This window comes from Apus apus, chromosome 1 (assembly GCF_020740795.1).
Source record: "Apus apus isolate bApuApu2 chromosome 1, bApuApu2.pri.cur, whole genome shotgun sequence".
In the NCBI taxonomy this organism is placed as follows: domain Eukaryota; kingdom Metazoa; phylum Chordata; class Aves; order Apodiformes; family Apodidae; genus Apus; species Apus apus.
In genome coordinates this window covers 98142643-98163853 of record NC_067282.1, presented here as the reverse complement: position 1 = coordinate 98163853, position 21211 = coordinate 98142643, and the positions used below count along the sequence as shown (strand labels likewise).

The 21211-nt window shown below is 40.8% G+C and overlaps 1 protein-coding gene across 1 annotated transcript in view; it reads right to left on the bottom strand.

The window, feature by feature from the left end:
• Positions 1-2544: 2544 nt before the first annotated feature.
• Positions 2545-21211, bottom strand: part of PCP4 (Purkinje cell protein 4) — a 62476-nt gene continuing 43809 nt past the window's right edge. Inside the window, exon 3 of the mRNA XM_051634226.1 lies at positions 2545-4895. Within this exon, the coding sequence (XP_051490186.1) occupies positions 4768-4895 (128 nt within the window). The 3' untranslated portion in view covers positions 2545-4767. The remainder of the gene's footprint in view (positions 4896-21211) is intronic.

The following is a 21211-nucleotide window of genomic DNA, read 5'->3' as shown; positions in this document are numbered from 1 at the left end:
GGAGCTGACTTGGGGTCCTGGAGTATCAGGGAGTTGATGTGGGATCCTGCATCTTCAGAGGGCTGACATGGGGTCCTGGCTGTGGTTAGGGTGGGGGAGGCACTCAGGGGTGGGCAGGTGTAGTCAAAGATGCCAGTGCCCTCATGGTCCTGACATGACCTTTCTTTCACCATTCCTCTTTTCAGGTAATTTTTAATAATGTTGCACGATGTAAGCACCGTTGCAATCCCACTGGTTACAACCCCACTACTGTGAGAACTAGACACACCATCCCACCCCTCGGGCTGCTGTACTTTCAGCAGTTGTTTTTTTGCAAGAGGATCTCATTGTCAGTTCCCAGACCACTTCTCTAAGAGGCATTCAGAAGAGTCCTTTCAAAACTTCTTGAAAATCCAGGTTACTGTTATCCAACTGTTAACTCAATTGGCAACCACCAGATTAGTGAATCACAGCTGCTGTCAGGCTGTTGTTGATGTATTACAGTTCTATTACATCATATCATATTTTGTTTTGAGCTACCTAATGAAGACAGTCTTTGTAAATCTCTGAATCCTCCTAGAGCCCTTTCTAAAATATATTATTAGTTTTCCAACATGTATTCCTCTGGAATTGAAGCCAACATGAACAATGGGTTGAACAAGGCAGCCGCTGAGTATCTGAGCTCTTCTACAAAACATGGGTGAGCTTCATCCAGTTGTGGTGATCTGTTACTAATTTTTCCAGGTTACTCCAGTCTGTCTGGTACTGACATTTCAGTTTGATGATGATTTCCCCTGGCTGATGTATTACTAAAAAGACGCCTGTTATGGGAGCCTCTGCTCTGAGCATCAACTCAGGATTCATAGAATCATAGAATCATAATATGGTTTGGAAAGGACCTTAAAGATCCTCTAGTTCCAACCCCCCTGTCATGAGCAGGGACACCTCCCACTAGATCAGGTTGGTCAAAGCCCCATCCAACCTGGCCTTGAACACTTCCAGGGATGGGCATCCACCACTTCTCTGGGCAACCTGTGCTGGTATCTCACCACCCTCACACTAAGGAACTTATTTCTGAAGCTACCCTCTTTAAGTTTGAAACTGTTATCCCTTTCCTACCTGTCCTTGTAGGGCTCTCCAGCTTTCCTGTAGCCTGTTCAGGTATTGAAAGGCCACCCTAAGTTCTCCCAGGAGCCTTCTCTTCTCCAGGCTGAACAACCCCAACTCTCTCAGCCTGTCTTCATAGCAGAGGTGCTGCAGGTCTTTGATCATTTTGGTGACACTCTTCTGGACTTGCTCCAACAGCTCCATATCCTTATGTTAAGGGGCCCAGAGCTGGACACAGTACTCCAGGTGGGGTCTCATGACCACAGAATAGAAGGAGAGAATCACCTCCCTTGATCTGCTGGTCATGCTTCTTTTTATGTAGATCAGACTAATTTCTGCTTTCTGCAAGACATCGGTTTCCTCACAGCCCTACAATTCTCCAATAGGCTACCAGACTGAGGAGAGCTTGAAAAAGTTTTGTTTATAACTCTCTACCTTTGGCAAGTCACAGGTTGGCTTTGGCTTGCCTTTCTGTGTTTAACTTGATAGAATTCACACCCTTTGCCATTTTCCTCATTTGCTCATTCTTGTGCATTATGATGGCATTTCTTTACTTCAAATAGTCTCCTTTGCAGGTTACTTCTACAGATAATTTTATGGTCCGTGCAGCAACGTGAACAAAGCATTTCTAAGGCTCACACAGTTTTTCTGATCATTCAACTTTAGGTTATTCTCTGACAGTAATTTGGAGCAGAAGCAGTATGGATATATCTGGGGAGGGTGTGGGTATATGTGGTAGGAGTGATAACCCTGCTCCCTGCAAAATCTGCGGCTCTGAATGATCTTTCATGTTACCAAGAGAGCTGTTTGTTTATCAGTACATATATGCACCTAATGTAAATTTTGCTTTCCATGACTTGGTTACTCCCAGCTAGGTAGTGCCAGTCAACTACAGAGCTCCATAAGTACCTGGAGTTAAAAGACCTATATAATACCTGGAGTGTTTAAGTGTCTTCTTTCACCCATCTTAGAGAAGTTTCTGGTTGAATCAAAGTCCTTTCCTCACCTCAGCAACGTCCAGATAGGTCTTTGAAAAGTATGAGTTAATGCTAAGAAAGGAAATTAAAAACTGCCGCCTTTGATATGAACACAGGATCAATGAAAAGCAAAACTCGGGAGCAAGAAAGCTCTCTTATCCTGGGAACATTAACTGAATCTGTGAGGCAAACACATTTTCATAAAAGGGAAATTGTCTGACAGAGGCAGCCACAATTAATCCAAATTTCTTGCCAGTTCACTATTTCCTCATTATGTTTCATTCTACATTAATACTGTATTTGTTAGATGCACTTTGAACTTCACATTAAGGAATAGCCCTGCTGCTGAAAGAGCCATAACTCATTTACTAACAGCCCTTGTTGCTGTACTTCAGTAATGTAATAATTTTCTCAGTGTCCCAACCATATGATTACTCCTGTTGTGTAGGAAATTTAAGTCCAAGGAATGTCAGATCAAATATAAAAGCCTAGTGCTTACCCATAGTTTTTATTCAATTAAGTAGCCATTACAGAGCTCATGCTATTTCAAATGACATAATGCAGAACACAAATGCAGTCCTTTATTACAGATATATGTTAAACTAAACAAAATAGCACTAGCACAGTCCAAACCCATTACAATTTTTAAAGTATTATGCAAAGGTGATTATTATATGGTGAGCAATCTCTGTGAAAGACAAGCAGGGAACCCATAACCTCTACAAACCACACTCAGCACAGCGGTAGTGTTATTTGAGGCTTATTTGTGAAATTCCTAAATGCAGAGAAACAGTACTGCTAAAATATGCTCCTGGAGTGAAAGCACTGAGCTGCAGCTTGGAGAACTCTACAGGTGATGTATGGGTAACTCAGCCATGCATAGGATCAGGACCTGACCTAGAAAGAGGTATCTAAGACAGGGTCTGGGCAGCAGTTAGATGTTCATCCCCAAGCTAAGATCTAAAAAGCACCGTCCAGTCCCTCCAAGTCTTGCTGTGCTCATTAAGCACCTCACATGTCATCTCTGCACATGCCCTCTACATCGCCCACAGGATAAGACTTCCTCTGCTCAGCATCTCTGAGGACTCCTCCTGAGCAGCATGGTCATTCACCATCAGATTTAGACTCCTCACTGAATTGTTGCCTGGCACCGTAAGTGCCGTATCCTGCATACAGCTGAAGGCCTTCCCTTTGCAGTCCACAGCCCACCTTTCAGGCACAGCTCTGCAGCCCTTCAGTATTGCTGAAGTGGTGGGCTCTCTTGGGCAGCAATTACCACCAGCATGAGATCCTGCCTTTCCCTCAACTCCTACCCCTTGGCTGTTGCTTTCTGCTTTCGTAGAGGACTAATGATATTTGTGTCCTTTGCCCTGGCGATCAGAATACTTTCATGAGAGGTGGGAGAGGAAGACATTAATGCCTTTAGGCAAAGCTGGGTATTCTACCTCAATCTCTCTCACCTTCCCAATTCCAGGCTGTTCAGGCAGGCTGCCATCACTCAGCATGCCTGCCTCTGTCAGCCTGGAGGTGAGTGAGGCTCATGCTGCCTTCCTGGAGAACAACTGCAAACACCAGTCCTCCAGAAAATGCTCTAATTTCCCTAGAGACGAAGATGCTTACTGGAATACCTAAATCTGCTGATGAAGCCAAGGAGAGGATGAGATTTTTTTTTACATGTCTCTATGTAGTTCGTGTCCCACTTGCACAATCTAAATAGCTCCTTTTTCTGAATACAAGTTACTTATTTAAACCTTTTTTGAATCTTCCTCATGAATACAGAACAGTGCAAACAGAGACAGGGAATTTGTTACAATTTGCTCGTTAGACCCTGCTCTGGCGGGGGGGTTGGACTAGATGATCTTTCGAGGTCCCTTCCAACCCCTATGATTCTATGATTCTATGAAATGCTGAAAATAATATAAAAAGAGAGACATGACATAGAAATAGTTACTGATTATGCATAGAGTGAATAAAAAATTAGAGGGCCAGCTTCTATTTTTTCAAATAATGAAAAAAAGTACACCTTCCAAAGGTTTCTGGAATTGGGCTTTGTATTTTTTCCCATAACAGTCAATGTGGTCCAAGCTGGGCAATTCTGAATGTTATCATGCAAAGAGAAAGGACAGGGACAATTTCCCCACTTGTGCCACTTTATTGGCATAACTGCAAGACAAAAACAAGCTGCTCACTGTTTTCTACACCTCTTCCCCTCCTGCCAGCTTCTGTCTGCGACTTTTAACTTTCAGCTCATTAAAATAAAGTAATTTTATTGTCACATTTGGCTGGCAGCTGGAATTCTCCAAATGAGGTAAGCAGGGCTGATGCATGCTCTCATCTCTCAGCAAAAACCTTGTAACATACGGTGCTGTTATGTCCCCAGGCTTTACGTGAAAAGGAAAACAGGCATCTGGGCTGGGTTTATTTGTACTGCTGTGATAGCTGGATTAATATGAAAAGACAGATGAAGGCAGACACTTTAATTACTTCACCCTAACTTTTTTATTACAACATCAAGTAAAATGGTGAGTTACAGAGGATAACGGGTGCGAAACATCTGGGATAAAGTCACACACAAGCTCATGGTTTGTTATCTGCCAATGGGGTTTTAAATATTGATAATTTCTGTACATGCATCTTTGTATTATTTCCGATTATCTTGATAAACCATTTCAGGATTACTTTGTTTGAAGCTGTGAGGTAGCTACTAAGACTGGGACCCCGCTTTTTTCTTCTGGAATTTTCTGAACTGGGACTGTATCGCCACAGCAGCGCGCTCTGTCTCTGGCGCGTCCATGTCTATGTCAAATTCCTCTTGAACCTTCTTCTGCCCATCTGCTCAAAGAAAACACACAAAACAAAACATCAGCAGTTTTTTCAAACAGTGATAAAATCACTGAATAGCACAGGTGAAAAATCCTGCCTCTCTCTTCCTCACAGACAGAGCCGTGATGGTAGGGAGCATATTTAGAAAAAAACCCAGAATCGGTTTTGGCAAACACAGCTGATCAAATCCTCCATTTCCTCCCAACGTCAGAGTCTGTGACAGCCCATTGGTAGGTAGGCACTGAGGAGTGATATCCAAGTGGTGCTTGTCAGTCACCAAGCATCACCCAGACATTTGAGCAGGACCTCTCCTGCCCTAGGGAGCTAACAGGAAGGGGCAGACAGACTGTCCTGTGCCATCCTGCAGGTAGAAGTTACTCATTTCCCAATGTTTACAACAAAGGCACCTTAAAATACTTTGAAGTAGGGATTGAGATCCTGTTTCTATCACAGCTCCTGCATTAGAGGAAGAGAACATACTTTCTAAAGCAAATTTCCATCTTTTAATTTGTTTCCTGCCTCATCCCTTTCAACACGTACTGGTCTTCCCCTTTGAATCATTTATGTTCAATCTCTTTGCCAGTATGCTGCTTCCCTCATTTCCCTCCCAGCTCTGTCACTGCCTTTCAGCTTCAATCACTGGCTTTTTGCCTTCTTTTACTCACCAGACCTCAGCTTTTGGTCCAACTGCATTCAGCCTCCATGTGGACAACTCGTCTGACTTTGCTGAATTTTGCTTCATCCCCCTACGTGTTAAAAGTGCAGCCCTCACAAAATTCCTGCCCTCATTGCAAAGATAACCCTAATCTGCCTGGGCTAACAAAGTAAGAACACACATTGACTCCACTAACTTCATTATACCACTGAGTTTCTCTTCTCTATAAACATTTTTGTTAAACTCACTTACACAATTGTTGTACCCCAGTCCTGCAGGAGTCTGCAGACAGCTCTACTTAAAACACCTTTAGGAATTCACCCATTTTGACCACTTTGCTTTTTATTCTTGAGACTAACACCTCTGGAATGCTCAACCCCAAGTAGTGTTAAAGCAAATCCAGGGGAAGACTCTCAATATATTATTAAAATGAGAAGAAACCTATCCACCACTCTCTCTCTCCTTCCCACTAGAAAGCAGGGACACTGTTTCATTATTTTAGCAAGAGTCTTGCAGTATTTCTTGCCTTTACTTATTATGCTTACTCATAACTCAATTTTGGTGTACATTTTCCATTACTAGAATCCATGCTAAACTGGGCAAATACTTAAAGGAAAGATTTTGGCATATTCCATACTGATGTTCTATTTCCCACATCAACCAAGGAAAAGTAGCTCTGTTAACAGAAATGTTTGCTTAATATTTTGTTTTATTTAGAAGAATTTAAAAGAAGAAATATGTAAATGTAAGATAAAAGAGAAAGTCTGGAGAGGAAGAACAGCTCAACAGCTTACCAAAACTTTGATTATACAGTATAATAAAAAGTTAGTTTATCAAAATGAGAATTTTATGGAAGAAAATTAATCACACAACACACTTCCACAGCCATTAAATAAAAAAAATCTGCACTGTGTGTGTAACTATTCAAGCAACACCACCACCTTAAGTACAGGAATACAATTATTGTCTTATTTTTTGTGGGGAAAGGGAGGTAAAGGTCAGAAGTGACTTCCTTATGCTCACAAGATGTTGACACAGCCAAGCAGAAAACTGAACTGTCCTGTAAAAGACATGATATATACTGAAACTTGGAGTAGTGGCTTATTAAAGAAACAGAAATGTCTGCACCAGTTCCTAAACTAAGAACAACACTCCGTGACAATTTTCCTATTGCCAGATACCATCTCTTCAATGCTGCTGTGTACATACCAGAGAAACAGATTATTTTTAAATCAAATTTAAAAAGGAACTAACATTTGCACAACAGCTTAGTACAATTTTGTTGGTATTTCAGGGGGTTGGCTTTGATTTGGTATTTATGGGTTAAGGGAAACCAAAGCAAGAAATCACAACATTTTATATGGAAATGAATAAAAAAACAATTTTAAATTATCCCATGCAAAATTAAGAATTTTCAGTGAAAACATGTAAATAGAGACTTTTCATTTGAAATCAAATGAATAAAAATCAATGGCTCTTGCTCTAACACTAACCACTTTGCAATAACAGTAATAAAAAATAAAAACTGTTTAAATTGTACATATATAAGAATCTCTCCTTCATTAATAGAGTCCTATTAACTTACTCTAAAGAGAATAGTATCACTTATGGAGAAATGTTCTTATTTTTTACAGAGAAATATTTTACCAAAATGTTTATACCAGGACGTAATAAGCATTTAATCAGCTTTGAAACCAACAAGACTAACATTTTCTCATTGCTTGATGATTTGCATTTTTGTTGCAAGATTCTGAGCTTTAGGTTCCTCCCTCGCCACTCACTAGACACAACTGTCAGTTTTAATAGTAGAAATCAGGAGTGGAGTTTATGCATCAATTTTAGCTTTTCAGTAAATAAATTACTCACTTGAAAATGTCAATAGCTAGCTAGATGGATGAGCAGACACAAGTAATTTCCTACTTCTTGATGAAATCTGGCTTGTACTACTAATTTTCTATTACAGCCAAGTCTTAGCAGTATGTTAACTTGCAGTAATGACTCAGTAATCTTACATTAAGATTTTATACTTGAAAAAATCCAACATTTAATATATTTTTTCTCTAGAATTTCCAAGCCAGTTAATCTTTGCTTGATGTGAATCATCTCACATCACTGCCTTAAATTATTTGTACTGCAATAATTTACCATACCTGAAGATCTACAATAATTTACCATATCTTGAGATGTGAGTTCCTTTTATTTTTTGACCCATTCTTGTTAAAGTCAAATTCAAAATTCCTTATGAACTCTTGCTGTATTTGTCTTTTTCCAATCACTAAGGAGAAATGGTAGGATAAGAAGTTCTCAGTCATGATTGAGACTTGTAGATTAAGAAATTAGAAATGTTCAAAAGGGCCAAGATATTTATACGGGTAATGAAAAAATTCATTGTTAGCTTACAGATGGTATAGAAATGTATAAATATAATGATTACACACATACACATAATGTACATTATAAAACAAAAGGTGTATCATCTATATAAAATGCATATGATGTACCTGTGCTTTCTTCCTCCCTATGCCCATCTTTCTAGATATATGCATGGCAGTTGGTTATATAGACAATATACATTAATATATAGAGAAATACACAGACATATTTGCCTTAAGAGTTTTAAGTCCTATGTTAAACTGAAAAAAGCTGGATGGGGTATTCTCTAAATTTTGAGAGTGGATTTTCTTTGAGTTCTCTACAAAACATTTTCTATTGAGGACTGTCACAAAACAGATACTTTAACAGATGGATTGTCAACCTGGAGAGAAAATTAAGTGGTGTGCCTTCTGTGGCTTTGTCTAGGCTAAGGGAAAAAGACTGTCGTTTTTACCTTGAGATGCTTTACTAAAAGTAGCCTAATGATTCAAAACACATCACACTCCGCTAACTACACTGGTTTTGTTTTACTGGCTAGTCAGAGTTAAGAGAACGAGTTCCAGCACGCCACAGCAGGGGGGCTGGAACTAAATGACCTTTAAGGTTCCTTCCAATCCACACCATTCTATGACTCTATAAATCAAGAACTGACCCACTTAACTACAGCCTGTGCTAGGAACCTGCACAGAATAGAGATGACCTCAGTCCACCAATACGAGTGACTGAAAGCCTTTTTGCACCCTTCCTACTATATATGCAACACACTAGTTTTTACCTATCAGTAGTTGTTTGTAATTATCAAACATATAGGCTATGAAGTTTGAATGCTCAGATTATGAAATTTATGCAGGGAACTGAAGAAAGGCCACAGACATGTCCCTCTTTCATTCACTGTCTCCCACCCCTAGCTTTCCTTTAACTAGTAATCACTACCTTGGAAGCAATCTGAAAACAGAAAATTTTCATTCTCAGCAGGGCAGAGCATAGATAAGCCCCTGCACAGGCTTTACTCTTCAACTTGCTTTTTTCATTCCTTCTGATAGGGGCCAACCATTCATTCCTTTATGTAGCATTAAAGGTAGATCTGGATTCTCCCCATCCTCAGTCACACACAGACGCCTTTGTTGATATCTACACTTTCTAGACTACGTGCAGCTTTTTTCCACATGGATATCTGAGGATCCCTGGACGACCACAGGCTCACATGAGGAAACTAGGAGAAATAAGACTGTTGTCAGTAGACTTCAACTCACAAGTTATTTGTGATTTTGAGGGGTTCAGAAATAAGAAAGATTTTGTGAGCACTGGCCTTCATTTTGAGGGAAATTGCCTTCATTAGTACCATAAAAATAAAATTCCTAACCTTTCTCACTACACTCAGCTATTTCAAGGCTTTCTCTGAAAGATTTCTTCATACTTAGTCCAATTCCCTCTCCTAGACATGTCTCTCACTCCTTTTCCAAACATGCCATGACAAGCCAGGGGTCAGTACATGTCCCAGCTGGGTTCAAAACGCTAGTAACAGGGGAGGTGAACAGAACGCCACACCAACAGTGATGGGGTGACCCTAACAAAAGTCTAGTATCTGATGAGTTTTTTAAAATTATGTGTTTAATGTGGACTAGCTCTGGCCATAAATCAATTCAGGTAAATTTGAGTTGTGGTGGAACAAACTCCTTGGAGCATAACATTAACAAGGGGCACCCCATGTTCCAGCACCAGTCTGGTGCTACAGGCTACTTTAGCAGTACTAAAGACTGAGAAGACTTGCAGGGTGCAGATATTACTTCAGTATATGCAATAGTCATCCCAGCAGGAGAGCTTGAAACTACATCTAATTAGCTGTTTTCCAAATCTAACATCCTGAAAGCCCATTTCACATTGCTGCAATTGAAAAAGATCCATTTATTCCATTTCCAGATGAAACATTAGAATGCTGTCTCTGTAATCTGTTACAGTGCCTCATAATCCATTGCAAACACTGGATGGATAATGAAGGTCCTTGTAACAAGGAAAATAATCAAATCTTACACACAAATCTACCCAGCAAACTCTCAAGAAATGTGGTGCAAGTGTAATTATTCACAAATATGCCATCAGCTATTTCTTTCATTTTCTTTTCAACTATAAAGTAAAATCAATTGTGACAACACTGGAAAAAGAAAACATTGCTTTTTCCAAATGGGCCAAAAGCCTAAAGCAGTCTTGTGTGACCTTTGAACACAGGCTAAATAGACTAGTCTTTCCTAAAATTGTTCATGGAAGGGCAAAAGCTGGTGGGATGGATTAGGGGGAAAACTACACTCACTCTTCATTCCCAGAATTTCACCATGCTCCAAAAGAAATAGACATTACTTGCCACCTTCTGTAAAAACATTTGGCATAAAAAATTGCATGTGCTGGAGCCTCTAACTGGCTTTTTATGTTTTAAGTGCTACTCTCTGTCCTGTAATAAATAAAATTATGTTTGTTAATCAAATCAGGCTTTCTTAAAGGCTGGTGAAAAATTACAAAGTTTTGACCCTTCACATACTTAAATCACAAGATATCTAGTGTGCTTTGACACCTCAATACCTAAATCACAGGCATCTGGTGTTCTTTAACACTTCAAAGGGAAGAGCTAAGCTGTGCGATAAGCTGTAAAGGTTCACCCATAGGACACTGATAAAGATGAGGAGCCTTCAGCCTCACGACCATCAGGAGGTGGGACAAGACCGATCCTCTAGCAATACGTCGCTGAGATACAAAGTATACCAGGATTGACACATATACGGGAACCAGAAGAGTATATAATCAGCTACTTTCGGGAAGTGGGCGCGCGCCGTTGGCGGAGCAAAGACACCCCGGCCGCCCAGCGCTGTTTTGCTTGCTGCCGCTTGCTTAATAAACCAATTTGATTAATTGGACTGGTTCCTGTCAATTATTGGACCTCAATTTATAACAAATTTGGTGCCGTGACTCGGATAGAGACAATTTGGCTGTAAACCTCACGGGGGAGGCGCCCCGCTGAGTAAGCGGCCCCTGTTGAGGGTTTTTTACACCCAAAACCTCTACCGACGAACTCGAAATTCGACAGCAAACAAATAAAAACCGGTAACCCCGTAAACTTTGTGCACGAAGACCCGAACGAAGACTCAGGAGTGAGTAAGTATAGGCCGGTGATCCGTTCGGTTGGGGTTGGGTATCCCGGAGTGTGCCTGTGTGAGACGTCCCCTTGAGGACGAAGCAAGTGCGGACCCCTCAGTAGTGCGGTTCCCATCTCCCGCGAGGGACTGGGCCACAAACAGGGGGAAGCGATTGTGTGTGTGTGTGTGTGAAGGCACTCCGGAAGATGGGACAGAAGAAAAGCAAGCCTTCTGATCCCATGGGTGGGTCGGTGCCTAAGGTTAGGTTACCCCAGATACCGCCAGACAGTCCGTTAGGAATAATGATTAAATATTGGAATGATTACCCTTCTAGGCAGGGTAAAGATAAAGCAAAAATGATACATTATTGCATGGAAGTTTGGGGTGGGAAACAAATTAGAGGTGACCACCTGTATTGGCCCGTTTTTGGGTCCTTTGAATATTGGATATGCCAGGCTTTACATATTTATGTTTATTCCAAGGAACCCTTTAGCCTGGAAAAGGGTTTGAAGCTCGCCATACAAGGCAGGAGACTCGAGAACCTTTAAGAGGTAGAGAACGGGGAACTGTGATTTGTTTTTATTGTGGAGGAAAAGGGCATGTTAAAAAAAAAAAAAAAAAAAAAAGACTGCAGAAAGAGAAAGATGGATGAGAAAATGTTTAAAGAAGATTAGGGGTGTCAGGGGCTCTATTTGCTGGGAACCCGAGAAAAGATAGAGCCCTTGATAAAATTAAAAGTGGGTCCCCAGCAACAAGAAATTGAGTTCCTAGTGGACTCGGGAGCAGAAAGATCTACCGTTCAAAAATTGCCCCAAGGATGTAAAATATCCTCGGCGACTATACAGGTCATTGGAGCAAAAGGAGAACCTTTTGAAGTACCTGTAATAAAAGATGTGTTTTTTGAAACCCATTCTAAGGTAGGGATTGGGTCCCTGCTGCTCATGCCGGAAGCAGACTATAATTTATTGGGGCGAGATTTGATGATCGAATTAGGAATTGGTTTGGAAGCTAAAAATGAAACACTAAAAATTAAACTGTGTCCCTTACGAGTAATAGATGAAGAGAAAATAAATCCTGAAGTCTGGTACACCCCGGAAACAGTGGGTAAGTTAGATATTGAACCCTTTTCAGTAACAATAAGGAACCCAGAAATACCGGTCAGGATAAAACAATACCCCCTTCCTAGAGAAGGGAGGTTAGGTTTGAAACCTGAGATCCAAAGATTACTTGAAAGGAGGTTGCTAGAACCGTGTATGTCTCCTTTTAATACTCCCATCCTACCTGTAAAAAAAGCCGGATGGAAAATATAGGTTAGTACATGACTTACGAGAAATTAACCAGAGAACAATAGCTAGATTCCCGGTGGTGGCGAATCCACACACCCTCCTGAGTCAAATAGGGCCCGATAATCAATGGTATAGTGTAGTAGATCTGAAGGATGCCTTCTGGGCATGCCCTCTTAAAGAAGATTGCAGAGATTACTTTGCTTTTGAATGGGAAGATCCAGATAACCATCGGAAACAACAATTACGGTGGACGGTATTGCCCCAAGGGTTTACCGAATCTCCGAACTTGTTCGGACAAGCCTTAGAACAAATCCTGAAGGGGTATGAGTTAAGTGAAGGAGTCACACTGGTCCAGTATGTGGATGATTTGCTCCTAGCTGGCAAGAGTGAAGAAAAGGTGAGGCAGGAGAGTATTAAGTTACTAAATTTTTTTGAGTTTACAAGGATTGAAGGTATCAAAATCAAAACTACAATTTGTTGAGAAGGAAGTGAAATATCTGGGACACAGATTAAGCAAGGGAATTAAGAAATTAGACCCCGAAAGGGTGAATGGCATATTGTCATTACCGGCTCCTAGAACTAAAAGACAGATTAGGCAATTGTTAGGTCTCTTTGGCTATTGCAGGCAATGGATTGAGAACTATAGCAAAAAGGTGAAGTTCCTCTATACCAAATTAACTAAGGATGGATTATTGAAATGGTCGGAGGATGATGATAAACAATTAGAAACACTAAAAACTGATTTAGTAAACGCCCCAGTTTTGAGCCTACCAGATGTAAAGAGACCATTTTATCTATTTATCAATGTTGATGAAGGGACCGCATTTGGGGTATTAGCACAAGAATGGGCAGGAAGAAAGAAACCGGTGGGATACCTATCTAAACTCCTGGACCCCGTAAGTAGGGGTTGGCCTACCTGCCTTCAAGCGATAGTAGCAGCAGCCCTTTTGGTAGAGGAAGCCCATAAAATTACCTTTGGAGGAGAATTGAGGGTATTATCACCTCACAACATCAGGGGAATTCTGCAACAAAAAGCTGACAAATGGATAACAGATGCCCGGCTTCTAAAATATGAAGGCATCTTTATCTCCTCTCCCAAACTGGAACTCGAGGTAACAAGCTTGCAGAATCCAGCACAGTTTTTGTATGGGGAGCCGAGTGACAAAATAAATCATGATTGCCTTTACTACATTGAGGAGCAAACGAAAATCAGACCAGATTTAGACGAGGAAGAACTTGGAGAAGGAGAAAAGCTATTTGTAGATGGATCATCCCGGGTAATTGAAGGAAAGAAAAAAATCAGGATTTGCAATCATTGATGGAAAAACATTTAGTGTAATAGAATCAGGACCTCTGAGTCCTAGTTGGTCTGCACAGGCTTGTGAACTATATGCTGTATTAAGAGCCTTACAACTTTTAAAAGGCAAAATTGGAACCATATATACGGATTCAAAATATGCCTTTGGCGTAGTGCATACTTTTGGAAAAATTTGGGAAGAAAGGGGTTTAATAAATTCTCAAGGAAAAGGATTAATACACCAGGAATTAATAATCCAGGTTTTACAAGCATTACGAGGACCAGCGGGAATAGCCGTAGTACATTTAAAAGGACACCAAAAAGGATTAAGCCCATTAGTCAGAGGAAACAATCTTGCTGATCAAGAAGCAAAAAGAGCGGCATTAATGGTGATCCAGACTAAAAGAACTCGGGAGGACTGTATAACTTGTGGAAAGGAATCAGACGAATTCCCGTGTTATAAGTGTTGGAAGGATTTTGGAATCCATGAAGTCCCTTGCAGATGTCTAATTTATGATGAATGTGACAGCCCCAAGTATAGCCATTGCCATCTACACGGAAAAATTCACTCAATCCTGAGTTTTACAGTGCAGGAAAAAGATAAGCTGACTCAGATGGGAATCAGGGAGATAGAAGAAGGAAAGTGGAAACTCCCGGATGGCCGGGAAGTTCTCCCAAAACCTCTGGCCTTGAAAATCATGCAAAAATTCCATGAGAACACCCATTGGGGAACTCAGGCGCTAGTGGATCAGTTTGCCACAAAGTATATGTGCATTGGTGTATACAATATAGCAAAAGGAATAGTTAGCGAATGTATGACATGCAAAAGGGTCAATAAACATCAGTTACGGGAAAAAGCCCTGGGGGGGAGAGAACTGGCTCACAGACCATTTGCTAAAATCCAGCTAGACTTCACTGAACTTCCAAAGGTGGGACGATATAAATATTTATTAGTAATCATAGACCACTTAACCCATTTTGTGGAAGCATTCCCGACAGCTAGAGCCACCGCTCAAACCGTAGTGAAGACTTTGCTGGAAAATATAATCCCTAGGTATGGATCCATTGAGGTAATAGACTCTGATAGGGGCTCCCATTTTGTTTCAAAAATAGCAAGGGAAGCTCTCTCCTCTTTGGGGACAAAATGGGAATATCATACTCCCTGGCATCCACAAAGCTCGGGAAAGGTAGAAAGAGTAAATGGGGAAATAAAGAAACAGCTCACAAAATTGATGTTAGAAACTAAGATGTCATGGGTAAAGTGTCTCCCCTTAGCACTACTGAATATAAGAACACAGCCCCGAACTGATGTAGGAATTTCCCCCTTTGAAATGTTATATGGGATGCCATATGATTTAGAAATTCCGCAGGACCACCCCCAACTTGAAAATTCACAAATTAGACCTTATATAATTCAACTTATGGCTAGGAGAGTAAAACTGCGGAATAAGGGCTTAGTAGTACAGAGACCCCCCTTGGATGTAGCCATGCATAACATAAAGCCAGGAGACAAAGTGCTAATCAAATCATGGAAAGAGTCCTCATTAACCCCCCGTTGGGAAGGGCCCTATCTCGTTTTACTCACCACAGAAACAGCCATCCGGACAGCAGAGAGAGGCTGGACCCATGCGAGCCGCGTAAAAGGACCATTAAAAGACTATTCTTGGGAAGTGACAAGCCCGCCCGGAGATCTGAAGATTGCCTTCAGGAGGTTGTAAATGGACACACAGATAACTGTGGTACAAGTGTACACGGATACTCTCACCAACCATTTAAATGGACACTGAATAGATGGGAGGACCAACATATAATTCAAACTGTTACTACTCCTGGAGTACCAGTGTTTAAAACACAGCTGTGCGAGTTAGCCCCCATGAAACCCTGTCAGAATCTTATGGGGTATTATCTGTGTCCAAGTTCTAATTCAGGAAGAGCATATTGCAACGCTCCCAACCAATATTATTGTGCTTATTGGGGTTGTGAAACGATTGCCTCCAATTGGAGCCCGGGAGCAGGGCCAGATAAATACCTAAAGGTTACTTGGGGTCCTCAGGGGTGCACGCCCGTGCCTATTCAATCGGTCCTTCGAGGAAGTATAGCACCTAAACCTAAAGGGAAAACTTGTACACACCTGGAATTAATAATACAACAACCCCTGGATGAGGGATGGTTACTGGGAAAAACTTGGGGAATACGATACTGGGAATCTGGAACTGACAGAGGAGGGCTTATACATATAAAAAAGGAAATAATTACCAGTGACCCTGATCTGGTGGGACCAGATGAAGTATTAGCAGAGAAAATATCTCTCCCATCAGACACAGAAATGTTTAATGAGACAGATGCCAAAAATAGCACAACTGCAGCAATTAATACCCGAGGCAATTCTCTTTGGAAATTGGTGCAAGCCAGTTATCAAGTATTGAATGCTACTTATCCAAACTTGACAGAGCACTGCTGGCTGTGCTATAATATTCAACCACCTTTTTATGAGGCAATTGGGGTAACTGCTAACCCTAAACGAATCAATGGGTCAAACCCCTCACAATGTCTGTGGAAAAAGGAAACCAGTCAGAGCCAGGGAATTACATTGGCTCAAGTAAGCGGGCAGGGGAGGTGCATTGGGAATGTGCCCCACAATAAGAAGCACTTGTGTAAAGCTATGATCCCCTTGAATAGGAAGCCACCAGCTGACTGGTTATTACCAGCAAAGAATACCAAATGGGTCTGCTCCTCCATTGGAGTAACTCCTTGCTTATCGCTGAAATTATTCAATGAAAACCAGGATTATTGTATCCAAGTGTTAATAGTTCCTAAAATTATATATCACCCAGAGGAATTTGCCTATGAATATCAAACAGTCCCAAAACACCATTTGAATAAACGGGAACCCTTTACAGCCCTAACAGTAGCCACGCTGGTAACTTTAGGTGTAGCTGGAGTCGGTACAGGGACAGCCTCCTTAATTCAACAAAATAAACAATTCAATTCCCTTAGAGCAGCTGTAGATGAAGACCTAGAAAAAGTAGAGAAATCTATTAGTGCTTTAGAAGCCTCCCTGAGATCCTTATCAGAAGTAGCATTACAAAACCGTCGAGGACTGGACTTATTGTTTGCACAGCAAGGGGGGTTGTGTGTTGCTCTAGATGAGGAATGCTGCATATATGCAGATCACACTGGAGTAGTTAGAGACACCATGACAAAACTACGAGAAGGATTAGAAAAAAGAAAGAAAGAAAGAGAAGCACAGCAAAATTGGTATGAATCTTGGTTCAATTATTCCCCATGGATGACTACCCTATTGTCTACGATCGCGGGACCTATGATACTATTAATTTTGGGATTAACATTTGGTCCTTGTATATTGAACAAATTAATTGAAATTGTAAAGGGCAGGCTGGAAGCTGCCCATTTAATGCTTATCAGGGCTAAATACGAGCCATTAGATAAGGAATCGGCAATGGAAGAAACATTAGCTTTAAGTTACGCTGAACTCCAAAGATTTGATGAACAAAATGGTAAAAGAAAAAGGGGGGATTGTAATAAATAAAATTATGTTTGTTAATCAAATCAGGCTTTCTTAAAGGCTGGTGAAAAATTACAAAGTTTTGACCCTTCACATACTTAAATCACAAGATATCTAGTGTGCTTTGACACCTCAATACCTAAATCACAGGCATCTGGTGTTCTTTAACACTTCAAAGGGAAGAGCTAAGCTGTGCGATAAGCTGTAAAGGTTCACCCATAGGACACTGATAAAGATGAGGAGCCTTCAGCCTCACGACCATCAGGAGGTGGGACAAGACCGATCCTCTAGCAATACGTCGCTGAGATACAAAGTATACCAGGATTGACACATATACGGGAACCAGAAGAGTATATAATCAGCTACTTTCGGGAAGTGGGCGCGCGCCGTTGGCGGAGCAAAGACTCCCCGGCCGCCCAGCGCTGTTTTGCTTGCTGCCGCTTGCTTAATAAACCAATTTGATTAATTGGACTGGTTCCTGTCAATTATTGGACCTCAATTTATAACAGTCCCTGCTCACCCAGCCCACATCCAACAGGTATTACAGGACTATACTGAAGATGGAATATACTCGTAAGAATACTGCATTTTTCAGTGGCTAAACTGCAGCATTTGGAAGAAGACTAAATGAAGTGTGGAATAGAATCACCATGCCCCATAACATGCCAGAAGCACTATTTGCCACAGGCAGGACCATTACTTCCCACTGCTCAAAAGATCATTCCAGCTGTGACAATCTTTATGCTACTCTGATCCCAAGCTATTACACCAGTCTGTCCAATGAGGCACAACAGTCCCTAATTAAAGAGGACTAAAATGGGCAGGAGTCTCAAGGATGTTGACATTCATATGAAGCATTAAATTCATCTTTACGTGATGGGAAGTCATTTGATATTACTAGACTCCACAAAGCAACCAGCCAAAACATACAGGTGCTTAGTGTGTGGAGGCCAGATTTAACTCCTTATAAGTACCAGTTTTGAAAATCTGAAGTTGATTTTCTTTCTTCTCTGTATTAAACTGAGGGGTGAGGAAGCGTAAGACGAGGTCTCATCTTCTTTTAGGGGAATCAATTATAGCCAGTTCCTTCTGTGTGAGATGAGGAAAAATAACACCACCACTGACCTTATGGTTGAAGAAAGGAGACAGTCTACTTCTCAACAATAAAAACTGTTGCCAGGGCCACATTACCCAGCAGGCTCACTCTAAGCCTTTGTTTTGGTCATCCAGCAGACTCTCATTTCACAAGGCAGCTGAAAAGATGGCAATGTTTGGGGGAGAGGACAATGCCCAAGACCAGGACAAGAAAAGAAGGTAGTGTTGGCATGCAGAAGAGAACCTTAATCTGATCTTGCCTCCTTTTATTTATTTCCTAGCCTTTTCTTTTGCTGAATGAAGTGTTATTTAGAGGCCTCTTTGAGATCGTCAGCTCCCCAGCTGTAGTTTGTTGATCTCTGTGGTATCAGGAACAAACAACTCCCAGGGCCCCAAGCATCGGGCTGGTTTTGCAAACTCACTAGCTTAGTGTATATGGCTTCCAGCTGTGGTTTGTGGACAGAAGCTACTGTGAGGACTTTGCCTCAGCAGCCCTCCAGTGATGGGATGTCAAAAGAGAATTATTTATATGGAGAGCCTGTTATTGCATAGTGGGCTGATGAAAGCTCATTAGCACAGTACCTCTGCATTTTAAAGGACACACTCCATGATATTTCTGGTGCTACGCAATATTCCATTGTCTAGAATGACTTTATTGCATCAGGACATTATTTGCATTTCTGTTAGCTCTGTCTGCCTCCTGAGTTAGTGTCTAGGCATAAATCTCCCAGAGATTACTTTCTTCACATTCATGTTCCTGATGTCACAACACTAAACTCTGAAATATATGTCTAACTTACCTAGAATGATGCATTAATTTAAAGACATTGAGTTTGTGGTATTACTGGCTAATCACCATTTTGGGGGCCATTTGCAGGAGAACTGAATCCCTGGAAGCCTTGTAATTATTTGTTTTACAACATACTAGCATAATGCTACTGCAGTATCAGTCCTCCATGGAACTACCTCACTGTGACAGCCTTGTGGCCCCATGACCTCCTCAGCCACAAAAGGCAAAATCCCTTCAGTCCTCTGAGCAGCAACCATGGGAACATGCAAGACAGCAATTCTGTCTTCTTCCACTTTCTATCCATACCTGCACAATCAGGTATCATTATCTGACTGTTGTATAAATAAGTCAACTCAAATGTTCAACTACTTCATTTTCAAGGACAGAATTTTTCTCTAATTAGCGTAGGAATAACATAATAACTTCTCCTCTTAGTCATTAAAAATGCTGCAATGTGGCAAGAACTACATCAGTACACTTGTTCTTATTTTTTCACTCCATAATGAACTCAGACATTCAAGGGCCACCTTCCAAAGTCAAGGGCTGCCTGTTCTGTTTGAGTAGCAGTAGGTAGGCACTCAATGAGGAGGGAGGTTATGGGCTTAAAATTTTCTGTGGTCAGTTATTGGAAGGTGGTAGGTGCTAAAGAAGTATAACATCCACACAGCAACCATCTCTGAAACTGAAGAGCAAATCCTGGAGCTCAGCAGTCTCCTGTGACTTCAAAAGCACAGTGTGAAGGGAAATAAAGGTTATCATTAGTGATCAGATTAAATGTGACAGCTATTTTTATCTGAACCACACCAACTGGCCCTTTAATATCACTCAAAGCAAGCCAGAAAAGAATCAACATATTTTGATTCAACTGTAAATTACAATTTGGTGTAAAGAAGATTACTTCTTTATGCAACCAGAATCCTTTCTTCTTCAAATTGACCTTTACTTTTGTAATGCAGTGTTGTTATCTTGAATTTGAAAAATTAGTTTTGCTGTAGAAAATAGTGGTTGTTCTTTTATGATTTCAAAAATATTATTTCAGCATGAGGCTTCTGAAGTGTCTGATTAATCCTTTTTTTTCCTAGTTGTAATAATGTTGGAGAGCACCAATATTATTTCTGACATAAGATAAATGTAGTAGCACAAAATTATGTATATTGGGGTAACATAAGGAAACAGAAAGGAACAGTAATAAAACTCAGTTTACAAAAATAGCATTTTTGAGTAATTCATAGCTGACTTCAAATTGATTTTGCTCAACAATTAATACATAGACAAATACTGTTTTTCATTAAATGCTAGCATTATTTAAGCTATCATCCTTATCTTCAAAATAGTTTATGTATCACTTACAGATTTTTAAATGGCTTACGAATTAATAACTGATGCATAGACAGGTATGTAAATGTTAATGGGGATCTACAAGGTATTCTGGATATGAAACTAGAGGCCATAATTCACATCCCTACTTGGAGACCAAACATTGTGGAAGTTTAACTCGGAACATATCAAATTAAAATGGCCATTTTACCTGTATCATCTCATCTCTTACTAGCTAAAGCTGCATCTGAGGAATGCTAGACTGACTGGCAAATGCAATGGAAGCCTCTGGCAGCTAAACCAAAGTGGTGCTGGGGAGCAAGTGCTGGCACAGTAAGGTTTCTCTGTCACTGCAGAATGATGCCCCACCAGCAGACATAACACACTTAGCCCTAAGTCCTCTCTTCCGGGAGAGAGTGCCATGATCCTCCTCATTAATTAAGTCCAAAGGTATAGGAGGGGTTTTTTTATGCAGTTGCATGCACATATCCCCAATGTCCAAGCCAAGTTTTAAATGGGCATTGTTATTAAGTGTTTTTAATTTCCTATACAATTTCTAGTTCTCACTTTTTCAGTAAACACTGTGCCTTTAAAGAGCTTAGTTGCTTGACTGTGGAAGGAGCTGCATTTCAGCAATGCATGAAGCAAACTGCTCTCTTGCCTTGCTAGTCAACTGTTTGATTAATATGTGATCAGTTACTTTCCTATTATGGTAGCACTCAGGCATTCCAAGTCAGAGCTGGGAACCCTAATGTGGTCACAAATGTGGAGCAACAAATTCTCCCCTCTCTGCCATCCCTCAGTACTGTGACCTTTGCAAAAGTGCCTTCAGCAACAAAGTTTAAAATAACAACAGGAGAA